Below are 19106 nucleotides of genomic sequence, written 5' to 3'. Positions count from 1 at the left end.
TAAAATAGAATACAGTGTAATCAAGAATAGATCACTTAAAAAATATATAACCAAACAATTTCTTTTGTCAAGTTTTATTTTAGATATGGTGACAAAAAGCACAATCAAAACTAAATGTTAACTAATGTTAACAGTAGAGCAAGAGCTGAAGGACAAGCCTCAGTGTGAGTGTAACCAGTGTTTTCCTGGTTTTCAAACTCGGTGTGAGATTTTACACTTTGAAACGCTCTAGTTAATGAAGTCATTTTTAGCTGCATCCTTGTCTCAGAGCTGGCGCTGCCTGAAGTCTAATCTTTGCACATTTTGCTCCACAGTTTTTTGTTGCATCATTGATTTTCTTTTCATAATTGCCGGGACCCTTCAGTAAATCAGCAGCAGATTCTTTCAGGTTTATTGAATGTAAATACTGATGTAGAGAGTTAATAATGTAGCTTTAGCCCATTCAGAACTTAGTAAACATGTGTGAGGATCTTGTCAAATCAATTTGAGATTCAACAGGAAACCAGATTGTGATATCAGACGAGTGTCCAAACATTTTCACATTCTAATACTCCCACATTTCCATTAGCTTCAATGGTTACATTTATGTTTGAAAACACACACCTTTTTCAATCAGTTAAATTTTTCCCCAGTCTGTTGCTTCTTTGTCTTTTTTTAAAATTTATGTAAAATGACTATATTTGTGTTTTGCAAAACACTTTAGATGATTTTCTACCATACTCGTAATGACCTTAAATACATGCCTTGGGTTGTGTATAGTGACATAAAATACCACAAACCAGATGGGATTCAACTGCAGTAAAGCTCTTCAGATTGGTCTTCAAGTCGTCCACATTTACTTTTCTGTGAAGCAATCAACTAACGTTCAACATGAAATGTAATAATAAAATAAAGCATGGAGACAAAGCTGCATAGAGTGTAATTTACTACCAGTTTATTACAATAGACATTCTACCAGTAAGTAAGAAAACACTTCCCTATATTCTCTGATTTTTTACTTCCTACTACAGCAGTAACTGGAATGGAGTGAACATTTTTCCACCTTTAGTTGACCTTTCCTTTTTAATCCGGTTGGTTGACATTGATCCAACCAACATTTTCCCCCAAAATAATGGCAATAAATACGCTATAAGCAAGACACTGAATGACATTATTTGAAGCAATTAAAATCATCTCATATCACAGGAAATGTCAGAACAGTTTCATGCATTTCAAGGAAATCCAAAATCAATCAAGAAAAATATATCAGATGTCTGATTCCCTGGATGCATCTTATTTTTGCATGGTGATCAATACCTGCTAGAGTGCTTGGGTATTTTTTAGTGTTAGAATATAGGACTACATTATTTTCTTCCTGTACAGATCCCCAAAAATATCCAACCATAGAATGTGCTTACTGCAGAAGCTGATCGACATCCCTTCTTGTCACTGGACATGTAAGCACACAGTTTTCTGGGGTTCTGCTTCCAGGCACATATCGCCCACTGATGAGTATTATTGGGTAAATGGAGTGGAATTTGATGATATCAGCCACAGAGTCAAACATCTGAGGAGGAATAATACATGAGTTACAATAAATATGACGTTAAAGACAGTGTGAATGAATTTCATCTCTGGACTCGGTCGGCTCACATCATCTGATCGTTGTCGCGTTCCCAGGGTGTACTTGTGGGTGTGTTTGATGAACCGAATCTTCACATTGTAAACCTTCCAATCATGATACACCACCAACACTAATGGCTCACTGTCGGTGCCTATGGAGCAGTCCCGCACAAGAAATGCCCCATCCTGATACAGTTAATGTAAGAGAAGCTCAGCTCAGCTTCAGATCATCTTTAAAATAAATTTTATGTTATTAGAGATACAGCAGGCTACCTTGTTCACCAAGTGTAAGGCGTGCTCAGCATCTGTTCGATTGCAAGCCCCTACATACCAGTCCTCTCCACAGCAGGCCTGCCAGATATCAGTTAGTGAAAAAATGCTGTACAGCTATTATTTTTGTTTCATCTAGGAGCAGAATGTATACCTGTAAAGGGTTTTCCATCAGAACTAAATACTCTCCATCAAAGTCGTCTGTAGCTTTAGGCCACTCATGGTGACATTCTGTACACAGAAGTCCACATTGAGTTTCTTAATATATAATTGCATAAGAATAGTGATCTACTGTATATTACTTACCTGGGCTTTGTTGTGACCTAAAAAAAATAGGAGAAACAACACAAGTAACTCAAAAATAACATAACATCCTGCAATTATCCCACAAAGCCTAAGAAATGACAGTAAAACCTTTTTTGAACATGCAAATTTAAATCCAAAGAACTTCTCTGTTTGTTGTTTGGCGCTGAATGACCTTCAGCTGTCAGCAGACCTGAAAATATATTCAACAATATTACAATGATCAAGATGTCTTTTTAACTTTTTAGAAGTTTTTTAGCTCTTACCTTTGGTTCGTGGACTGAATTCTGGCTGTTGAATTATTAAAAACATAAATAGATTACCACATCCAGTGGTAGCCTCGAGCAATTTCACTCAACACCTGAGACAGTCCTCTTGTTTGTAAAACATTTCACGATAATACGATATATTGGTTTTATGGTTAATATATGGCATGTACTCACTTTTTTAGTTGCTTTCTGTCTGCTGAAATAAATAAATAAAAAAAGAAACTTCGTCAGTTTTTAAACGTCACACCACCAATCAACCAGCAGATGGCGCCACCGCCAAACTGCAAACATCGAGGGCTTTACTGACTCCACCGTTTACGTTGTATAGGTCTCAGCAAATCAGGTTGAACTGCAGCAAAGTACAGTATAGCAACAACAGCCACCGCTGCTCACTGGGACCAGTCATGGCATTTTGACATGGCTATAGGACTCACTCTTTTGTCCCTGGTTCATGTAGAGTCAGCCCAGGCAAGTGACTCACTAACTCCAAGGTTATGGGTGGAGGTGATGGAGGGAATCTGGAGGAGATATAATTGAAATCAAAGTCCATGCCTAACGTCTTTAAATCCTAACAATTACTAGTAATGGCTGAGTAAGTTACCTGTGTGTGTGCTGGAATATCAGAAAGAGGGTAATTATTTTTTCAAGTCACAATCCACACAAGGAAAATCAATATTACACAGAGCTTTATGTCACTCTGTTATTACCTGGTTGTCAGGCTGCAAAGGTGAGGCTAGGTTCTCTGTAAGAACAATGTTTAAACATTTGGGCCGACTCAGGACAGGTGTATGAAGGTAAGTCAAATAAATGTTTCAAATTTGTTTTACCTGATCTAATCTTTCTTCTACCCGGCTTCAAGTCTCTGTTTATAGCAGGTCCTGTGTTGCAAAAATATGCATTAATGCAGAGACATGTACATTTACTGTTTACTATACTGTTTCTGCACTTTATGCAAAAACATGTGCCTTATTTCCAAGTTAGCTAATTTTCATCACGTATATTCATTATAGCATCTTGGATTTCCAGCATTGTGTTACTACTTATATTGCTCCTGGATGTTATGTCACTGACTTACAAATGCATTAAATTTTCACAAATAATTGTGTTTTCAGACTCACGAGAATCTACATCAAACTTAATACACAGAATGCACTACATATAGAGGTAAAACCAAATATAAAACAGAGAATAGTTTGGTCACACAGGACCAACAACGTGAGTTGCACTTTTGAATCCTCTGAGTGCATTTTATTTCTTCCTTGCATCCTCACAGTCATTACCACAGTAGAAATTTGTCACTTTACCTGGAGTAAGATGAATTTTTCTGGGGACAATGCTGGAGTTGCCCTAATAGAGTGGAGTGCAGAACACAGCAGATAAAGGCCAAGTAGACATTTGCAGCAGTTACATTCATTTAAAGACAAAAGAAACTTACAGTGGGGGGCGATGAAAGTCTATCAGCCCACGACAACTTCGGATGATCCCTGTCTTGAAAGCAAAACAATGATGTGACAGATTTATCAGGGAAAGTAATTACATCCTGCTCCAGTCTTAGTTTAAACACTCTTTGGGTCTTTATCAGTCTTGCAACCCGTTGCCAGTCCTAGTGGCACGCCGCACCATCAAACTGTATTGATTACAGGGGGAGACCAGAACATAGTTTAAAGCTGTTTTCTGTATAAAGTTGCAGACATGCAGCTGTGAGCACCCCCTGGATGGCGCGGGCTCCATCCTCGCAGGAGGGTAAAGGGAGTCTATTCACACAACATGTTTCTCCCTTTCCCCAAATGCATCGGGGATAATTGTGATCTCCTGTGGTGTAGCTGAGCCAACAGATGGCCCTGGAGACCAAGTCACTCAGCATCAGTTCTCTCTGAACCACGAAGCTTTCATTCTCACCACAGCTTGTGGTGCTACTTTTTTTTGTCTGTTTTTCAATGTCATTCTAATTACACAGAAGTGTGAATAAGTTTGAGGTATGTTTATGCACTACCCTTTGTACCCTACTATTTTTTTGTCTTTATAACAAAGTCATACCTATAGATGGAATTTGGGCTTCGCCCTAGTTGGAGACATGTATAATGACACAGACTTGAAAAAAGGTTAACATGGATAGATATACAGTATATAGATAGATAGATAGATAGATAGATAGATAGATAGATAGATAGATAGATAGATAGATAGATAGATAGATAGATAGATAGATAGATAGATAGATAGATAGATAGATAGATAGACAGACGCATAGATAGTAATACAATTAAAATACTTTCACAGCACAGTCACACCTACAGATGGAATTTTGGCCTCATCCTAGTTGGGAACACCTGTAATGTGTTGACTTTAAAAATAGTTGACATAAGTAGATTTCATTGTTCATAGATAGATAGATGGACAGACACATGAATTAAGAGTGATATTAAGAGCAATATGAATAAATGTAAAAAACAAAAACATGTCTCTACCTGCATAGTCCGTCTCATCATTGATGGGCTTTGCAGGAAGTATGGCCACTTCTGGTACATCCTCCTCCACTACATCGTATTTGGGCTGCACAACGCTGTTGTAGCTACCGCATCGACGATTTCTCTTCCTGTCAGTCCTGCTGCAATCCTGTGGAGAGAAAATTGCACTTTGTTCAAAATGGAAGTCCTGAGTGTACAATAAGCATACTACATAAAACTGGGACACTGTTAAAGATGTGTATTCCTCATCTGATGTCTGGGACACAATCAAAATAATTGCACCACTTTTATAAAATGCAGTATGTGAGGATGGGATCAATATCCTACACCTAAAACGGTAAATCATCCGTATGTATTAGCTCAACTCTTAGCTCCTTCAAATTCAAAGCAGAGTAAAAAAAAAAGAAACTTTGTTAAAAGCACTTAAATGGCTAAAGCCTACAATTACTTTAGATTCTTGCTGCTTCCAGCTTATTATATCCTCTAGAATATATTACTATAGCCTGAATTATGAGTAGTTTACGCATATGCAATGTTGATAACCACAGGAAGCTACTGTGAGATGTTGCAACATACCACACAGCTCATCTCAGAGAGATTTCCTTTTTAAAGATTCACCCTTCTTACAGTCATACAGACTCAAAGACCAAGCATATAAAGAGTCAGTGACAGTCTGTTTAACATGACTGTAATTATAAGTCTGTAAACATGTTCAGTTGGCAAATGATGCAGTGTCATTTTAGACCATGTTCAGTAAAGTTGGAATAAAGAGTAATATTAGGATTAATTTATCATCAGTGGGAACATCAATCATGGCTGATCAAAGCAACTATTCCTACTTGATTTAAATCCTGTGTGTTCTACATCGGAAATTATTGATTTATAAAAAATTGGCTTTAGAAAACAGTGGATTTATCTTTTTCTTTAAAAGGTACATTAATACCGTCAGGCTTTATTTTGTCAAAGGCAGAAATCTCTTCGAGAGTTCAGGTAGTAATGAACCCAAAAAGTTATTTTGAAAGAAAATACCTGTGTGTAATATTTAGACATTTAATTGTCAAGACTGGAAAAGGATGATGCTTAACCGCTGACATGAATCTCTACTATACTGTACCTTTTATTAAATACAACACAAGCACAGGTTTTTTAACAGAGGTGGTTGAGCTGCATGACTGTGAAAAACATTTTTGTATCATGATTTTGTAATCTCAGTATTCAGTATAATTTTTCATATTGGTTTCAACGTTTATAAAACAATATGTAATATATGAACACGCATACGTGTGGACATGCTGAAGTTGTCATCTTTCTGTAAGGGGATGAAGTTTATTATCCAGTAACATTCTAAAACAAACAAAAACAAATACTTTACAGTCTGTGCATTAATGCAGGACTACAGCCATAAAAAAAATAATGTTGGTGTTATTAACAAATATCACTGCCAAAAATGTGCGAACATATATATTAAAAAGGATTTCAATGTAACTGTGGGTAAAAAACAAAGTCTTTTAAAAGTATAATTGATGTCATTATTATTGTTTCAATGGCAGAATTGTGCGGAAAATAAACTGAAGGTAATTAAGCGTGTGATTAGGTTTGATTACGTTTCTAACCTAAAATATGTGTATTCAAATGGTATTTAAAATATGATGGATCGGGTTTACTTTGGTGATTGTAAACAATTATTACATTTATTAGTAAGACATGAGTATACATCACAATTTAGCTTTAAAAAGGAATATTAATTCAAACATAAATAAGAGTTGTAAATCATAATGAAAATAAAGAAAATAGTCCAGGTCAGCTCTGTGTTGTTCTTGCTGTGACAAAGCAGAATCTCACTCTTTCCTCGTTTCTGTACTGAAAGGTAATTACACAGGGGGCTGCAAACTCCAACCGTTTCTCCTGGGAACATTCATGCGGAACATCAGGGATACGGACGCCATAACTCACCATTATCACAGCGGACTCATGGCCGTTTCCCGCTCTCCAAAGCTAACGAGGGAGTGAAGCAAAAAAGAGAAACATCATTAGTTTGCTTTTCTGCTAAAGAATGTGGTCTTCCAGCAATATTTTGTCCTTGTACTTTTCGTCCTGTGGTTTAACCTGCAGAGGAATAAGGTTTTATATGCATCCAAAACACAGGTGTTTTCATGGGGCTCCCTAATTTTCTGGGGGAAAAAACAACAACAAACAACAACAACAACAACAAAGTTCTAGTAGAAGTAAACTATTGTTGAATTTTCTGTGGACTACATTTTTTAAAAACTGACAAATTTGAAATTTTATTATATTTTATTATATTATGTAAGGAAGCTATATTTATTACATTTCTATTGACTGCAGCATGTCTATGTTGCAGGATTTTGGTGAAAGCCTCAGGAAGGAGAGAGTGTAGGGGGCCGCGTGTTGAGCCGCATTTTGTAATAACTGTGCATTTTGTAATAAATAGTCCAAAATGTAATAACTTTTTTATTTCATTTTGTAATAAAGCCGCATTTTGTAATAAAGTACCGCATTTTGTAATAAACTGCCCCAACGCATTTTGTAATAAATTTTGCCGCATTATGTAATAACTTACGACATTTTCGACGTTACTTACCAAATGCACCGTTATTACAAAATGCGGCTCAACAGGGTGTTTGGGAGCAAGGGTTAGGAGAGGGAGGTGATTAGTACAGGCACTGGGTGTTGCACTGATTACCCTCTCACTCATATATATTGCAGCAGTGTGCTGGATGAAGAGAGTTCTGCCTGAAGATGACTGGAGATATGAGGTTTGTGTTGGGGTCCATGTCGGTGTGAAAACACATCAGCGAAAACTCTGACAAAACTTGCTGTGTTTTACTGTTTGCTTCATAAAGCTAATACATAATGCTAATACGTATACCGAATATAAAAGTCACTGCAGTCAATGAGAAAACATACTTCAGAAGGGGAGCAGAGTGTTTATTTGCTACAGCCGTGTCTCATAAAGTTGATTCCTCTTCTGCTGTTTTAAACTCAAGTCAATTTTTATCCCCAGGATATCTTTGGATTACGTTTTGACAACCTCCTCAGCCAACACAAACTACCCTCACTCAAGAAGATGGTGGGAGGACTGATGTTTTCACCTGAACTGAATGAGACCTGTGAAGATATTTTTAAATCATAGTGTTTTTATCCAAATTTTTATTTTACCGGGTATACGTTTTACTTTGATATAGACATAAATCCAAGGTGAATTGGATTAGATTTTATTATCACTCTCTATTCATGTTCATATACTGTACTTCTGATTGTACTACTTTGGATACAAAGAAGCCGTTTTGCTATTACAACTTTATCTATTAAATTGTATTTGTATGTCTGTTTGAGTTTCTAAAATCTTTGATACTTTATTCCAGTTTAAATAAGAAATAAAAGTAAAAATTCAAAAAACACCGCCGACTAGCAGTAGCAGTGAACATAAAACAGGACTTATAGATCAAATATATACCAAAGGTGAAGAACATACAGCACATATACCACTGTAAAAGGAGTGTTTTCCTGCAGTTCTTTTCCTAGTTCTTTTCCTAGTTTTGTCTCAGTACAATTGTTAATTTTACAAAGGCAATGTTTGTTTCACAAGTCAATAAAATGACATGCTAACCTGGAAGCCACATGTAAGACAACTGCAAAAGAAACTGGCCAGAAGAGTGTACATACTATGGAAAACCCAGAAACGGCTAAATCAGAAGGCGCTTTACATAATTTATTGTGCATTAGTCCTGCCCTATTGGAACCTCTGTGCTTAGGTGTGGGGAAACACATAAAAGCGGTTTACAGTCTCTATTCTTACTCCAGAAAAAAAACGTAAGAATTCTTCACAATGCCAGTTATAGAGCACTCGCAAATCAATTATTCATCACATCCAAATTACTTGAGTTTCATGATCTCACAAGCTATAGAACTACTCAGCTCATGTACAAGGCGGCCAACAAATGGTTACCACAAAATTTACTACTAAACTTCCAGACTTGTGAGTCCGCCTATCAATTGAGAGGAAACACAGCATTTTTACAGAAGAAAGCAAGAACTACATTAAAAGCATTCTCTACTTCTTTCGCTGGTGTGTAACTATGGAACAATTTGGGCAAGGAAGCTAGGAGTCTAGCAACCCTATTTGCTTTTCAAAAAGTGTATGAAGAATTGACATCACAAGGTTACAGTTCGGACGGAAATGTTGGTTAACTCTTAATATGGTCATAACATTGTTGTACAGAAACCGTAAGAACACTGGTGAGGTCAACTTCTTATTTTGACCATTATAATATTGACAAAACTTGCTGTTCCTTGAAGAATGTCAATGTGACCCTGCTCTGAGTCACATCGGAGCTGCTAAAGGACACTAAAGTACAACTTATGTTCATTCAAGGAACTGATGAAAACGTGTGCAGACGCATAAGTACGCCTATTGGGAGTGAATGGACAGTGTGAAACAACAATGTGCCACAAAGATTGTCAAAATTGTTTGTTTGAATTGGCTTAAACTATATTGTGATGAGAGGTGTTTCATTGATTCTGAGGACGGGAACCACTCAAGCTAAATGGCTTCTACCTTTCAGCCCGTTTTTTGTTTTTTTTTTGGATGTTGCTGATGTTGCAAATGAGATGAAGGAGGAAAAGTCTGTTGTAATGACATGTTTGAAAAAATAAATAAAATAAAAATAAATCTTTTCTGTCCACTGCAGTTTTTGCTTTTACATCCACAGCCTTACTTTTCAACGCTTAAAAGCTTAAGGTGACAATTAAAATGCATTTATGGCGTCTTGATCGAAAATGACATCCATTTGTCTTTTTTTTCATAGGTGGTTGCATGTGCATGAAAGTGATGTCTTTCTATGTTAGTGCTTACTGAGTCCCACTGCCTTTTCAACATGCAGCCGGCAAATTAATGTTGTCGTTAGAGCTATGCAGTGCACTAAATATACACTGTAATACAATATTTACAATTATGCTGCATATTTCTACTATTTTGAAAATGAATTGTGTGAAGGTATTTGGTTAATTTTAAATTCTAGGATTCCTCATGTGTCCTGTTAGTTTTGGTTGATGCGGATGAAGTGCCAGCCTTTTAAAAATTAACAAAAAAATCAAATTTGATGAGTTACATATGTGTTTTTGATGGGTTACATGCAAAATGTGGGAAACGCAGGATCAGGGCCCATCAATCACTCTTTGACTATTTTGTCCTGCAGAATTCCTTTGGCTTCAAGGAAAAATATCCAGGAAGCACGAAAAACAACCAACCAAAATAGAAGTTGGGACATTTAAGCCCATGAATTGCCAAGAGACATTGCAGCTACTGACAGTCCCATAAAGGGGAATACAACTCAGCACTGAATTTGGCACTGTAGGTAAACACTGTACCGGGCTGTCTATTTACTTTTCAGAGCTTACTGGGCCATAGGGAACATTGTCGGATGAGGCATATGGAATGGAGGCAGATTAGATATTTTGAGCTAGCTGAGTTTGAGCAGTTTGTGCGGAAAATAAACTTCAGCCCCTTGAAAACTGACAGCAAAGGATTTATGCCCAAACTGCTTGAGGATTTGTGACCTGGGCTTGCATCAAAAAAAAAAAAAAAAAATCAAGTGCACAGAGTGAGAATCCACAGTCTAAATAGAGAAACAATATTAACAGTGGTCAACACCAAAAAATACTATTTATGTTTTTGTCCTAAAATATCTTTCATTATTGTTGATTTTTTGTTGGTAGTAATGATAGATAAACTTTATAATTACAGTATATGTTTAATCAGTCCTCTGCAATAATTTATAGTTCTTTGAAAATCATGTACCAAACTGACTGTTTTTGTCCATCCTTTATTAAATTGTTTTTTATATTTAAATTTAAACTGTAATTTACACTTAATATTAATACTTACAACATACTAGGAAATGCAGGACAATTGAATAAGTGTAAAATACCACCAAGTCAAAATTGTTTATGTTCCAGAATGATATAAATTCATTGTATTTTTCCTAAATGTGCCCCCCCCCTAATTTATAGGCCCCATTGCATATAAAAGAAGAGAATGTCACATCACTCAAAAACTGATTCTTACCTCAAGCTGAAAATACTGTTTGGATTATTATTGTGTTCGTTCTATATGCATTACTGTCATTTGCAGCTATTTTTACAGCAGCCTTTTCTGTGTTCTCAGCAGCAGGTTGAAGTTGAACAGTTCAGTGATTTCTTACCTTTTCAGATGTCTAAAAACACACCTACATCAGCGGGTGTCCAGCAGTTTCTGTTCATCCGGTTGCAGACACAGACAGTCTGCAGTTTTCTCTCCCTCCCATAGACATACAGAAATACCTGGGCTTTGATACTACTTGTCAGAGCTGAGGTGTCTTAAAATGATTTCCTGTGTGGTTGATAACTTTCCTCTAACTTGAAGTCTTCAGTGTTACTTTGGACTGTAAATCGATGGTCGGAGGGCTCCTTTTAATGCATCAGTGCTCAAGTCAGAATCTGCACAAAACATTCTACAGAAAATACTTCACTAATTTTGGTTCAATAAAGAAGTTCGTATTTCCCTATATTACCACTCACTATGCCGTAGTAACAATTTGCCATTTGCAATGCTTGATTTAAATGTGTAACCTGGAGTACATCTGAAAACCAAATCAATCTACCATTGCTACAGGTGTTTGTATTTTCAACAGGAACATTGCGAGATTTCATTTCATTCAAAAGGAACAAAGTGTCATTTATTCATTTTTTTTCATGAGTTCATTATCATCTTATCACTTCAAAGTGATATTACATTATTCATACACATATTTTGGTGTAATGTTTGCTTTTTAAAGTCTAAATGCTAATAGATGCAGCAGTAACACTGATTATATTTACTTAAGAATACTTTCAACTTGAAAAGCATGTATTAACATTACGACCAATGATTAAACAGTTAAAGAAAAACCGATCAATTAAAACTTGTGATTAATTTTACTTCCATCAGAATTTCCATTCTTATTAAATTGCAAAGTAACAATTTGTTATTACTTTAATTGGAGATAAACTTTTCATCACACAACTATAATTGTGAATGAATATGGCAACTGCCAACTACCAGTGGGCTGGTACTCATTGGTCCAGCCTTCTAGCCCCCCTGCATTACATTGTTCAGTGTACCCCCACTTTTTCTTGTATAAGGCTCACAAGCAGTGTTTACTTTTTTCAAATCTCTCCATGTCAGGTTCAGTGTGACATTTATAATGGCTTTGAATAAATTGCATTACTCAGGGGGCACTAAATGCGGCTCTCCACTGCCTTTCCACAGCAAGTCCAAGTAAAACTAACCTACAGGTATGTTTGCCTGAGTCTTAAAGTGCACAATGAGAACCCCCAATGACAATGACATGCAGCCAGGAATAATGCAGCCTGAGAATGGTTGGCTAATGTTAGCACAATTTCTAGCAGTCTGAAGCTTTTGATTAAGGAACGGCAACAATAATGTCAATCAAGAACAATGGCTGTCCTGTTGCTAATGGATGAAATTTTATATTATTTTTCACCAGCCTGAATGTACCAGATTTAAAGTATTGCATGTATTCTAACACACAAACACGCACGCACACACACACACACACACACACACACACACAAACACACACACACACACACACACACACACACACACACATACATACACACACACACACACACACACACATACACACACACACACACACACACACACACACACACAAAGGAGAAGGTAGGCACTTATTTTTCTGCTTCAAGCACTGATGTAGTACTGTAGTTCGATATGTAGGAAAAAAGTCGATAAACTGTGAAGAATGTTTAAACAACAGATGGTTGAAGTAATAATTTAGCTTCTCTTCCAAATTATTCTAACTAATTAGGTTTGTTTTCAAGCTGTTGACCCATCAAATTCTTTTTCAGCAACATCTTCATGCGCCAATCTCTCAGCAATTAAATAACCAATACTGTATGAGTGCCAGAGTTGTGTTAAACTCAGATTGTCCTTAGAAAATTTTGCATTTTGCTGTAATGGGGTTGTAAAATCTGTAACTTTCTGCACTGACAATGGGTCAAATGGTTATGTTTAGTGACAGATGTCTCTCACAGTGATGAAGCCACACAGAAAATTCCCCCAACACTGCAGTTCCATTCAGCTCTTTGGAGTGTGTTTCATTTATTTGGCTTATCAATTCAACACAGCTTCATCCAAACTACAATTTACAACAAATTAAGTGACATTTGTAATATTTCCCAAAATCCACCATGTTCAAAATTTCTGAACTCCCTTTCTGTTCCTTTCGGCTTTTCCCTTCAGGGGTCACCACAGTGAATCAGTTGCCTCCATCTAACCCTGTCTTCTGCATCCTCTTCTCTCACACCAACTACCTTCATGTCTTCCCTCATTACATCCATAAACCTCCTCTTTGGTCTTCCTCTAGGCCTCCTGCCTGGCAGTTCAAAACTCAGCATCCTTCTACCAATATATTCACTATCTCTCCTCTGGACATGTCCAAACCATCTCAGTCTGGCCTCTCTGACTTTATCTCCAAAGCGTCTAACCTCTAACCTCTGATGTACTTATTCCTGATCCTATCCATCTGGGTCACTCCCATGAATATGTTATTCATTCTGTCATCTTGCTGTAATAAAAGCAAAACAAGAAAACATAAAAACCTCCGTTAATTCAATAGGTTTGGATGATTTAATTAGTACGGCCTCTGCTCCTGACTTGCCAGTTTCATACAGAGCAGTATCACATCAGAGGATCTTGCTGTGTGCAGTGAGTCGGAGGTCTGGCCTCTTCTCAAAAGCGATGCAGCTGAGCACAAGCACACAAGGTCAGTGTCTCTCCTGTGGTTTCTTCTGCAATGGTATAGCCTGACTTCCTGTGGAAGATTACCATCTAGCCTCTCATATTCTCACTGATGCTTATCTTTTGAGCTGCAAACCAAGTCCCTGAACATCTCTACACCTTAGCCCCCAGTGACAGACCCATAGGCCTGTCAATCTGACAGCTCATCCTGCCCCCCACCACCTATTCCTCCAAGCAACCAAAAACAAAATCTACCATCCTCTCCTCCTGCACTGGACCTGTCACTGAGAAATAAGATCCACAGTCCCAGCTTGGGGGGGTTGGAGGGTGGGAGAGGGATAAAGATGTTGAATGTGGGTGCGGTGCATGAATGTGAGGATGACCCTGAAGGAAATTTCCAGATTGAAGTTAAAGTCATGGAACTCCATAGAATGAATGCATATGATTTAAAGATAAACCACATTAAGCACAAGATCACTGAACGGCTGCCGAGACAGTCTGTGTCAGGAAGCTCCCCTCTAGAATAGAATAACCACAAAGTGATGGTAACTGTGTGCTAGAATTTCCTGTGAAAGAAGTATTTTATAATTGTCTATGAAAATTTTGTATTCGCTTTCAACCATCCATTCAACTACAGCTGGTTAGGGATAGGTGATTTTATAATTCAACTGGTCCACAAAGAACTGGTACCTCAAACTCTGCAGGAAATAATTTGTCTATTTGATGAGTCGCTTTTATGGACGTCAGCATTATAATCTGTCATTCAGATTGACTAATTATGTAAACACCCTGCAACTGCTGCTGATTCCCAGACTTTCATAAAGGATCATCGGCAGGTCATTTTCTCAATATTTTGATTTACCACATTACATCAAATGATCGCAAAAATAATAGAAGTCCCCTATAACTTCAGCTGAACTATTGTAGTTAAATTACCGAATGTTAGTCAGCAAAGTGGCACAGTGGGTAGTATTGTTACCTCACAGCAAGAAGGCGCTTGGTTCAATTCCACCTGAGGCCTTTCTCTGCTGACTCTGTACTATAATGTTCTCTCCGTTCTCTTCCCGTTCTGTGTGAGTTCTCTCCGGGTTTTCTGAATTCCTGACACCATCAAGCTAGTAGCAGTTAGCAGGTGACTCTAAGAGGGACATGAAGGAGCTTCTTACCCTATTATCCTACAAGCACAGGTGGAGAGGAAACATTGAATATCTTGGAAGGTAATTGTTGATCGAAATCTGCCTTCTTCCCTAAACACACCTGGCCAACTGTTGCATGAAGTGAACTTCCAAAACCAAACTTTAACCAAGTCAAGCTGTTTTCTCATCCATAACAAGGATGAGATAATGTCATACAGCCAGAGAGATAACATCAGAAAAAAGGGAGAGGGCAGGCAGTCTGGCTATCTCTCTGTTGAGAGTGTGATTCCGCAGTGTGAATAATTAACGCTTGGAGCAGTGATAGAAATCTGTAGACACCAGGGTTGTATAATACTGGATGGATACTAGGGGACTTTGGTCCATGGATGAGGCGACTGAGACGACATTAGTCACTCTGCCTGTGTCCCGGGGCTGCCGACACAGGGCCGTGCTGAAGGTCATGAGATGATTGATGGACAAAGAATGGAGGTGGCTCACAAGTTAAGCCGACGAGAAAGCAAATTTCCCGTACATGAAATATTATTGTTATTGCAGACATCTTTGTCATGGCTTTGCTGTATTTACAAAGCTATGGACTATTAGATTATTTTTGTCCTAAGAAGGAGACAGTTGGTGGCTAGTCACAACATGACACTTTATGGAATATCCAAAATAACTCATTTGATATTTGACTATCTGTAAAACTATGAACTTATTGTTTACAGTTACCCCTTCAGAGGTGAAACTATTTTTTTTGTGTGCGCTGCAGTTTGTAGGGTCATATTAAAATTTTAGTTAATCTCTCCCTTACATAATTCTACCTTTTTTTTTCTTCATCTGGTTGGTTGCCCTGATGTCTTTCTGTTTCAGGAACAGAAACAAAGTCCCGAATGCAAATGTTTGATGGAGCTGAGGTATTTTAAAAAATCAGTCCTCCGCAATACACCACAACTGCTTACTCACTTATTTATAGATTTATAAAAACTATAATCCAGAGTGTTTGTGCTGATGCTGCTCCAGATATAGACTGTGGCTAGATGCAGAAGTTGCACTATAGCAAGCCTCTGTGTGAACCCAGCCACATAAGTGTGGCTGGGTTCACACAGAGGCTTGTTCTCCATAAGCATTAGTGTGATGGTAGTGTAGGTCTTTCTCTCAGTCCTGTCCCCACACTTCCCCATTTATTATAATGGTAGTAGTGTGTCGGCCGAGCCTCGATGACAGCGAGGAGCCCCATATTCAGGTCAACTCGCAGCCTGAACGAATCCTTGATTATTCCTTATTTATCCCAGTCATTTCTCCTGCTGTGGTGTGGAGTCTCAGAAAGATGTGTACTTGTATGAGAGCAGAGAGCGTTAATGAGCTGAGAGCTAACATGTTGGTCGTTAAGCTAGGAACTGTGCTCAGATGGCACATTCAAATCACCAGCAGCCCAGCAGCCTATTGAGGCCGATTCAGGCCAGTAATACAACCCAGAAATGCTAATGTGGAGTTGCTTACTCTTCTAGGTTTGAATAAACACCCACATGTGGTTCCTTTAAAGACTCCTACCAAGACTGGAGATGGGATTCAATGTCAATTTGTTACATATATAACAAGATTGTGGGTCTGTAGATGTGCTTGTGACTCACTTAGACTGAGCTCATGCCAACAGTAAGTGCTAGAATAAGCTAACACTCAGGAGCTCATGGTAAGGAAGTATGAGGAAGTATGGTCATATGTATCATACTCACAGTCTTGTATCAGCATGTTAACATGCTAACTTTTAATGATTTTGATCTAATTAGACAGCTGAGTTAATGGGAATATAGTAAGTTCTGAATGTTATTTGATTTAAAAATTTACTTGACACATCTTTTGACCTTTTGATGGCTCTAGAATGGATAGAAAAAGGATCACCAAAATTGGCCCAAATGTCTTTATGTTTGAATTTGTTTGTATTTCATTTATTTGAAGACCAAAGGGGAAAAAAAATCACCATTACCAATGTCACCAGAAATATTCATTATCTATGTGTTTGTGTATGTGATATAACGTTAAGTCATTTCATCCAATCATTTATTCTTCCAGTGATCATTGAGGATTGAGGACTTGAACTTTACCTTTCTAATCTGCGCCAACTGTCTATAGAGAGAACAATCCATCAACAGGTTTAACCAGTTGACCTACAATCCAGTCCTCCCTCAAGGTTGTGAATGCTAGGTATTAACTCACAGAAGCCATCAAGGTGAAGTCCTTAAAACCAGTCAAGGTGATTCATGCATCTGATTGAGATGCTTCCAGGTCACCATCTGAATGTGTTACCCTGGGGCAATTTGTTGTACATCCAGCAGAGAGCAAATAAGGGAAAAAAGGAAAATGTTTAGAACTTCAAGAACAGGATGCCTCTAGGTCACCTACCCTTGGGGGTTTGCCTTTCCTGGCAAAGTCCAAATGGGACCCTCGTTGGGAGATTATTTATCTAATTTCCCTTGGGAACATCTCAGAATCCCTAAGATTGTTCCAGAGATGAAGGATTTTTAGAATACCCTTCTTGTCGTTTATATCCATCTTTACAGTATTTAACAACAACACGATTTCCCTGAAATATCATGAGGTAAAAAGAACCCAAAATAAATACAAATCCACTGGTCAAATTACACTGGTTACTTAAGGGACAATGGGCTATTCTATGAGCCCATAAACTATTAATATATTAGTATTTACAAATGGTTTGCATAATGGCTCACACATACACAAATACAGAATACTTTGTGAGACTAAGTGGGAGCAAGGACCTGCTTTGACTATTCCGAATCAGCAGCACTGGGACCAGGAATAATGGATGAGCATCAGAGTGGTCAAGTCTAATTACCCCAACCTCTCGACCAGTCAATACTGGTCCTTATTTTCCTGGCAACCCCTGGTCTGGCCACATGTGTAATAGCCTGTTTGGGAGAGCAGGCATCAGTCTCCTTGAGCAGCTTCAGTTCAGATAGGTCACAGCTCAGGTCCTTGCCCTGGTTGTGGCCCCTCCGGAAAATACTGCTCTATATCACCTCAACACAATCCATCCCCATTAACTCAAGCAGGTGGAGCCTATTTCATCCTCATTACCTCCAGCTTCTCTGTCCGACAGCCGTTCCATTAATATAACCCATAGATCTCAAAGTGTTATGCCCTTATCACAAGGTTCATGTGGTTTAAAGGACATGATGGGCCAGAGAATGGAAGTTAATTGACTGTGCAACGACTATAACGACTTAATCCCGCGTGGAGCGTCAAGTCATCTTGTGCAGTGGTGGTACTATGACTGGGGAGGCATAGACTTATCTATGTTCAAGCAGTGTAGGTCCTTTAGTATGTATTCATGTAACATATAGCATACCATGCATTATAGCACATACTAATTTAAACACAACACTGGAAACAACACTGGCGGAAGTAGTTAAGTCCGCTAAGTCTTCGGCTGGCCTGTCCAAGAGGAGGTGCCAGTTCACAGCCTGAGCACTGCCGAGGTGCCCTTGAGAAAGGCACCGTCCCCTTTATAAGTTCCTCAATGGGGTGCCCCACAAGGGAGTTGGCTACCACAAGGAAGTTGATGATGTGTTATGATCCAAACCGTTTCTTCATGCTTGGTGCATTTCTTTGTGCCTTTGCTTTTTGGGTTGTTTTAACCTAGTCCGTAAAGGAAATATGAAAAAAAAAACTTTACTAAAAATTCCTTGTCAAGATGTTGCTCAAAATATCTCACAAGCTTGGTGAAAGCTGAATCTGAGTGTCTGAGCTGTCTGTTCACAGTTTGTAGAATACACATTCACACAACGAGACAGGATGGCGTAAAACACATCTGCTTTCGAAGGATTTCAAATAAGTTTTTTGTATTTCTGTCAGAATGTGAAGACAAATCAGTGATGATAACAGGTGATCTGGCACTGATCAATAAAACATTCTTGTGTTTTATGAACAAAATTCAGAGTAAATTGCTTTTGAACTGTGGCAGCTGTAAGATCCCTTCACTTATCAGTACAGAGACCATCTTTAAACGTGTCTGCCTTGACCAGATGAGGCTTATTTCACACACACACACACCCACACACACCCACACACACACACACACACACACACACACACACACACACACACACACACACACACACACACACACACACACACACACACACACACACACACACACACACACACACACACACACACAGTCGATTTTGAGGCAGGTCTGGAATTTCAGGTC

At 38.2% G+C, this 19106-nt stretch overlaps 1 protein-coding gene across 1 annotated transcript; it reads right to left on the bottom strand.

Annotated features, from left to right (window-relative positions):
* Positions 1-151: 151 nt before the first annotated feature.
* On the bottom strand, positions 152-6230 carry LOC137603172 (cytokine-dependent hematopoietic cell linker-like). Its single transcript, XM_068326411.1, has 16 exons — positions 6194-6230; positions 4913-5060; positions 3880-3932; positions 3749-3791; positions 3272-3322; positions 3152-3186; positions 3046-3056; positions 2879-2962; positions 2619-2640; positions 2442-2466; positions 2287-2368; positions 2179-2195; positions 2027-2103; positions 1876-1953; positions 1633-1788; positions 152-1546 (listed from the first exon to the last, which is right to left on the bottom strand). Exons 1-16 carry the CDS (start codon positions 6215-6217, stop codon positions 1394-1396), a joined length of 1059 nt encoding a protein of 352 aa, XP_068182512.1. The 5' UTR covers positions 6218-6230; the 3' UTR covers positions 152-1393.
* Positions 6231-19106: the final 12876 nt, after the last annotated feature.

Source organism: Antennarius striatus, chromosome 10, assembly GCF_040054535.1.
Source record: "Antennarius striatus isolate MH-2024 chromosome 10, ASM4005453v1, whole genome shotgun sequence".
In the NCBI taxonomy this organism is placed as follows: domain Eukaryota; kingdom Metazoa; phylum Chordata; class Actinopteri; order Lophiiformes; family Antennariidae; genus Antennarius; species Antennarius striatus.
This window is presented reverse-complemented; position numbering and strand designations above follow the sequence as displayed.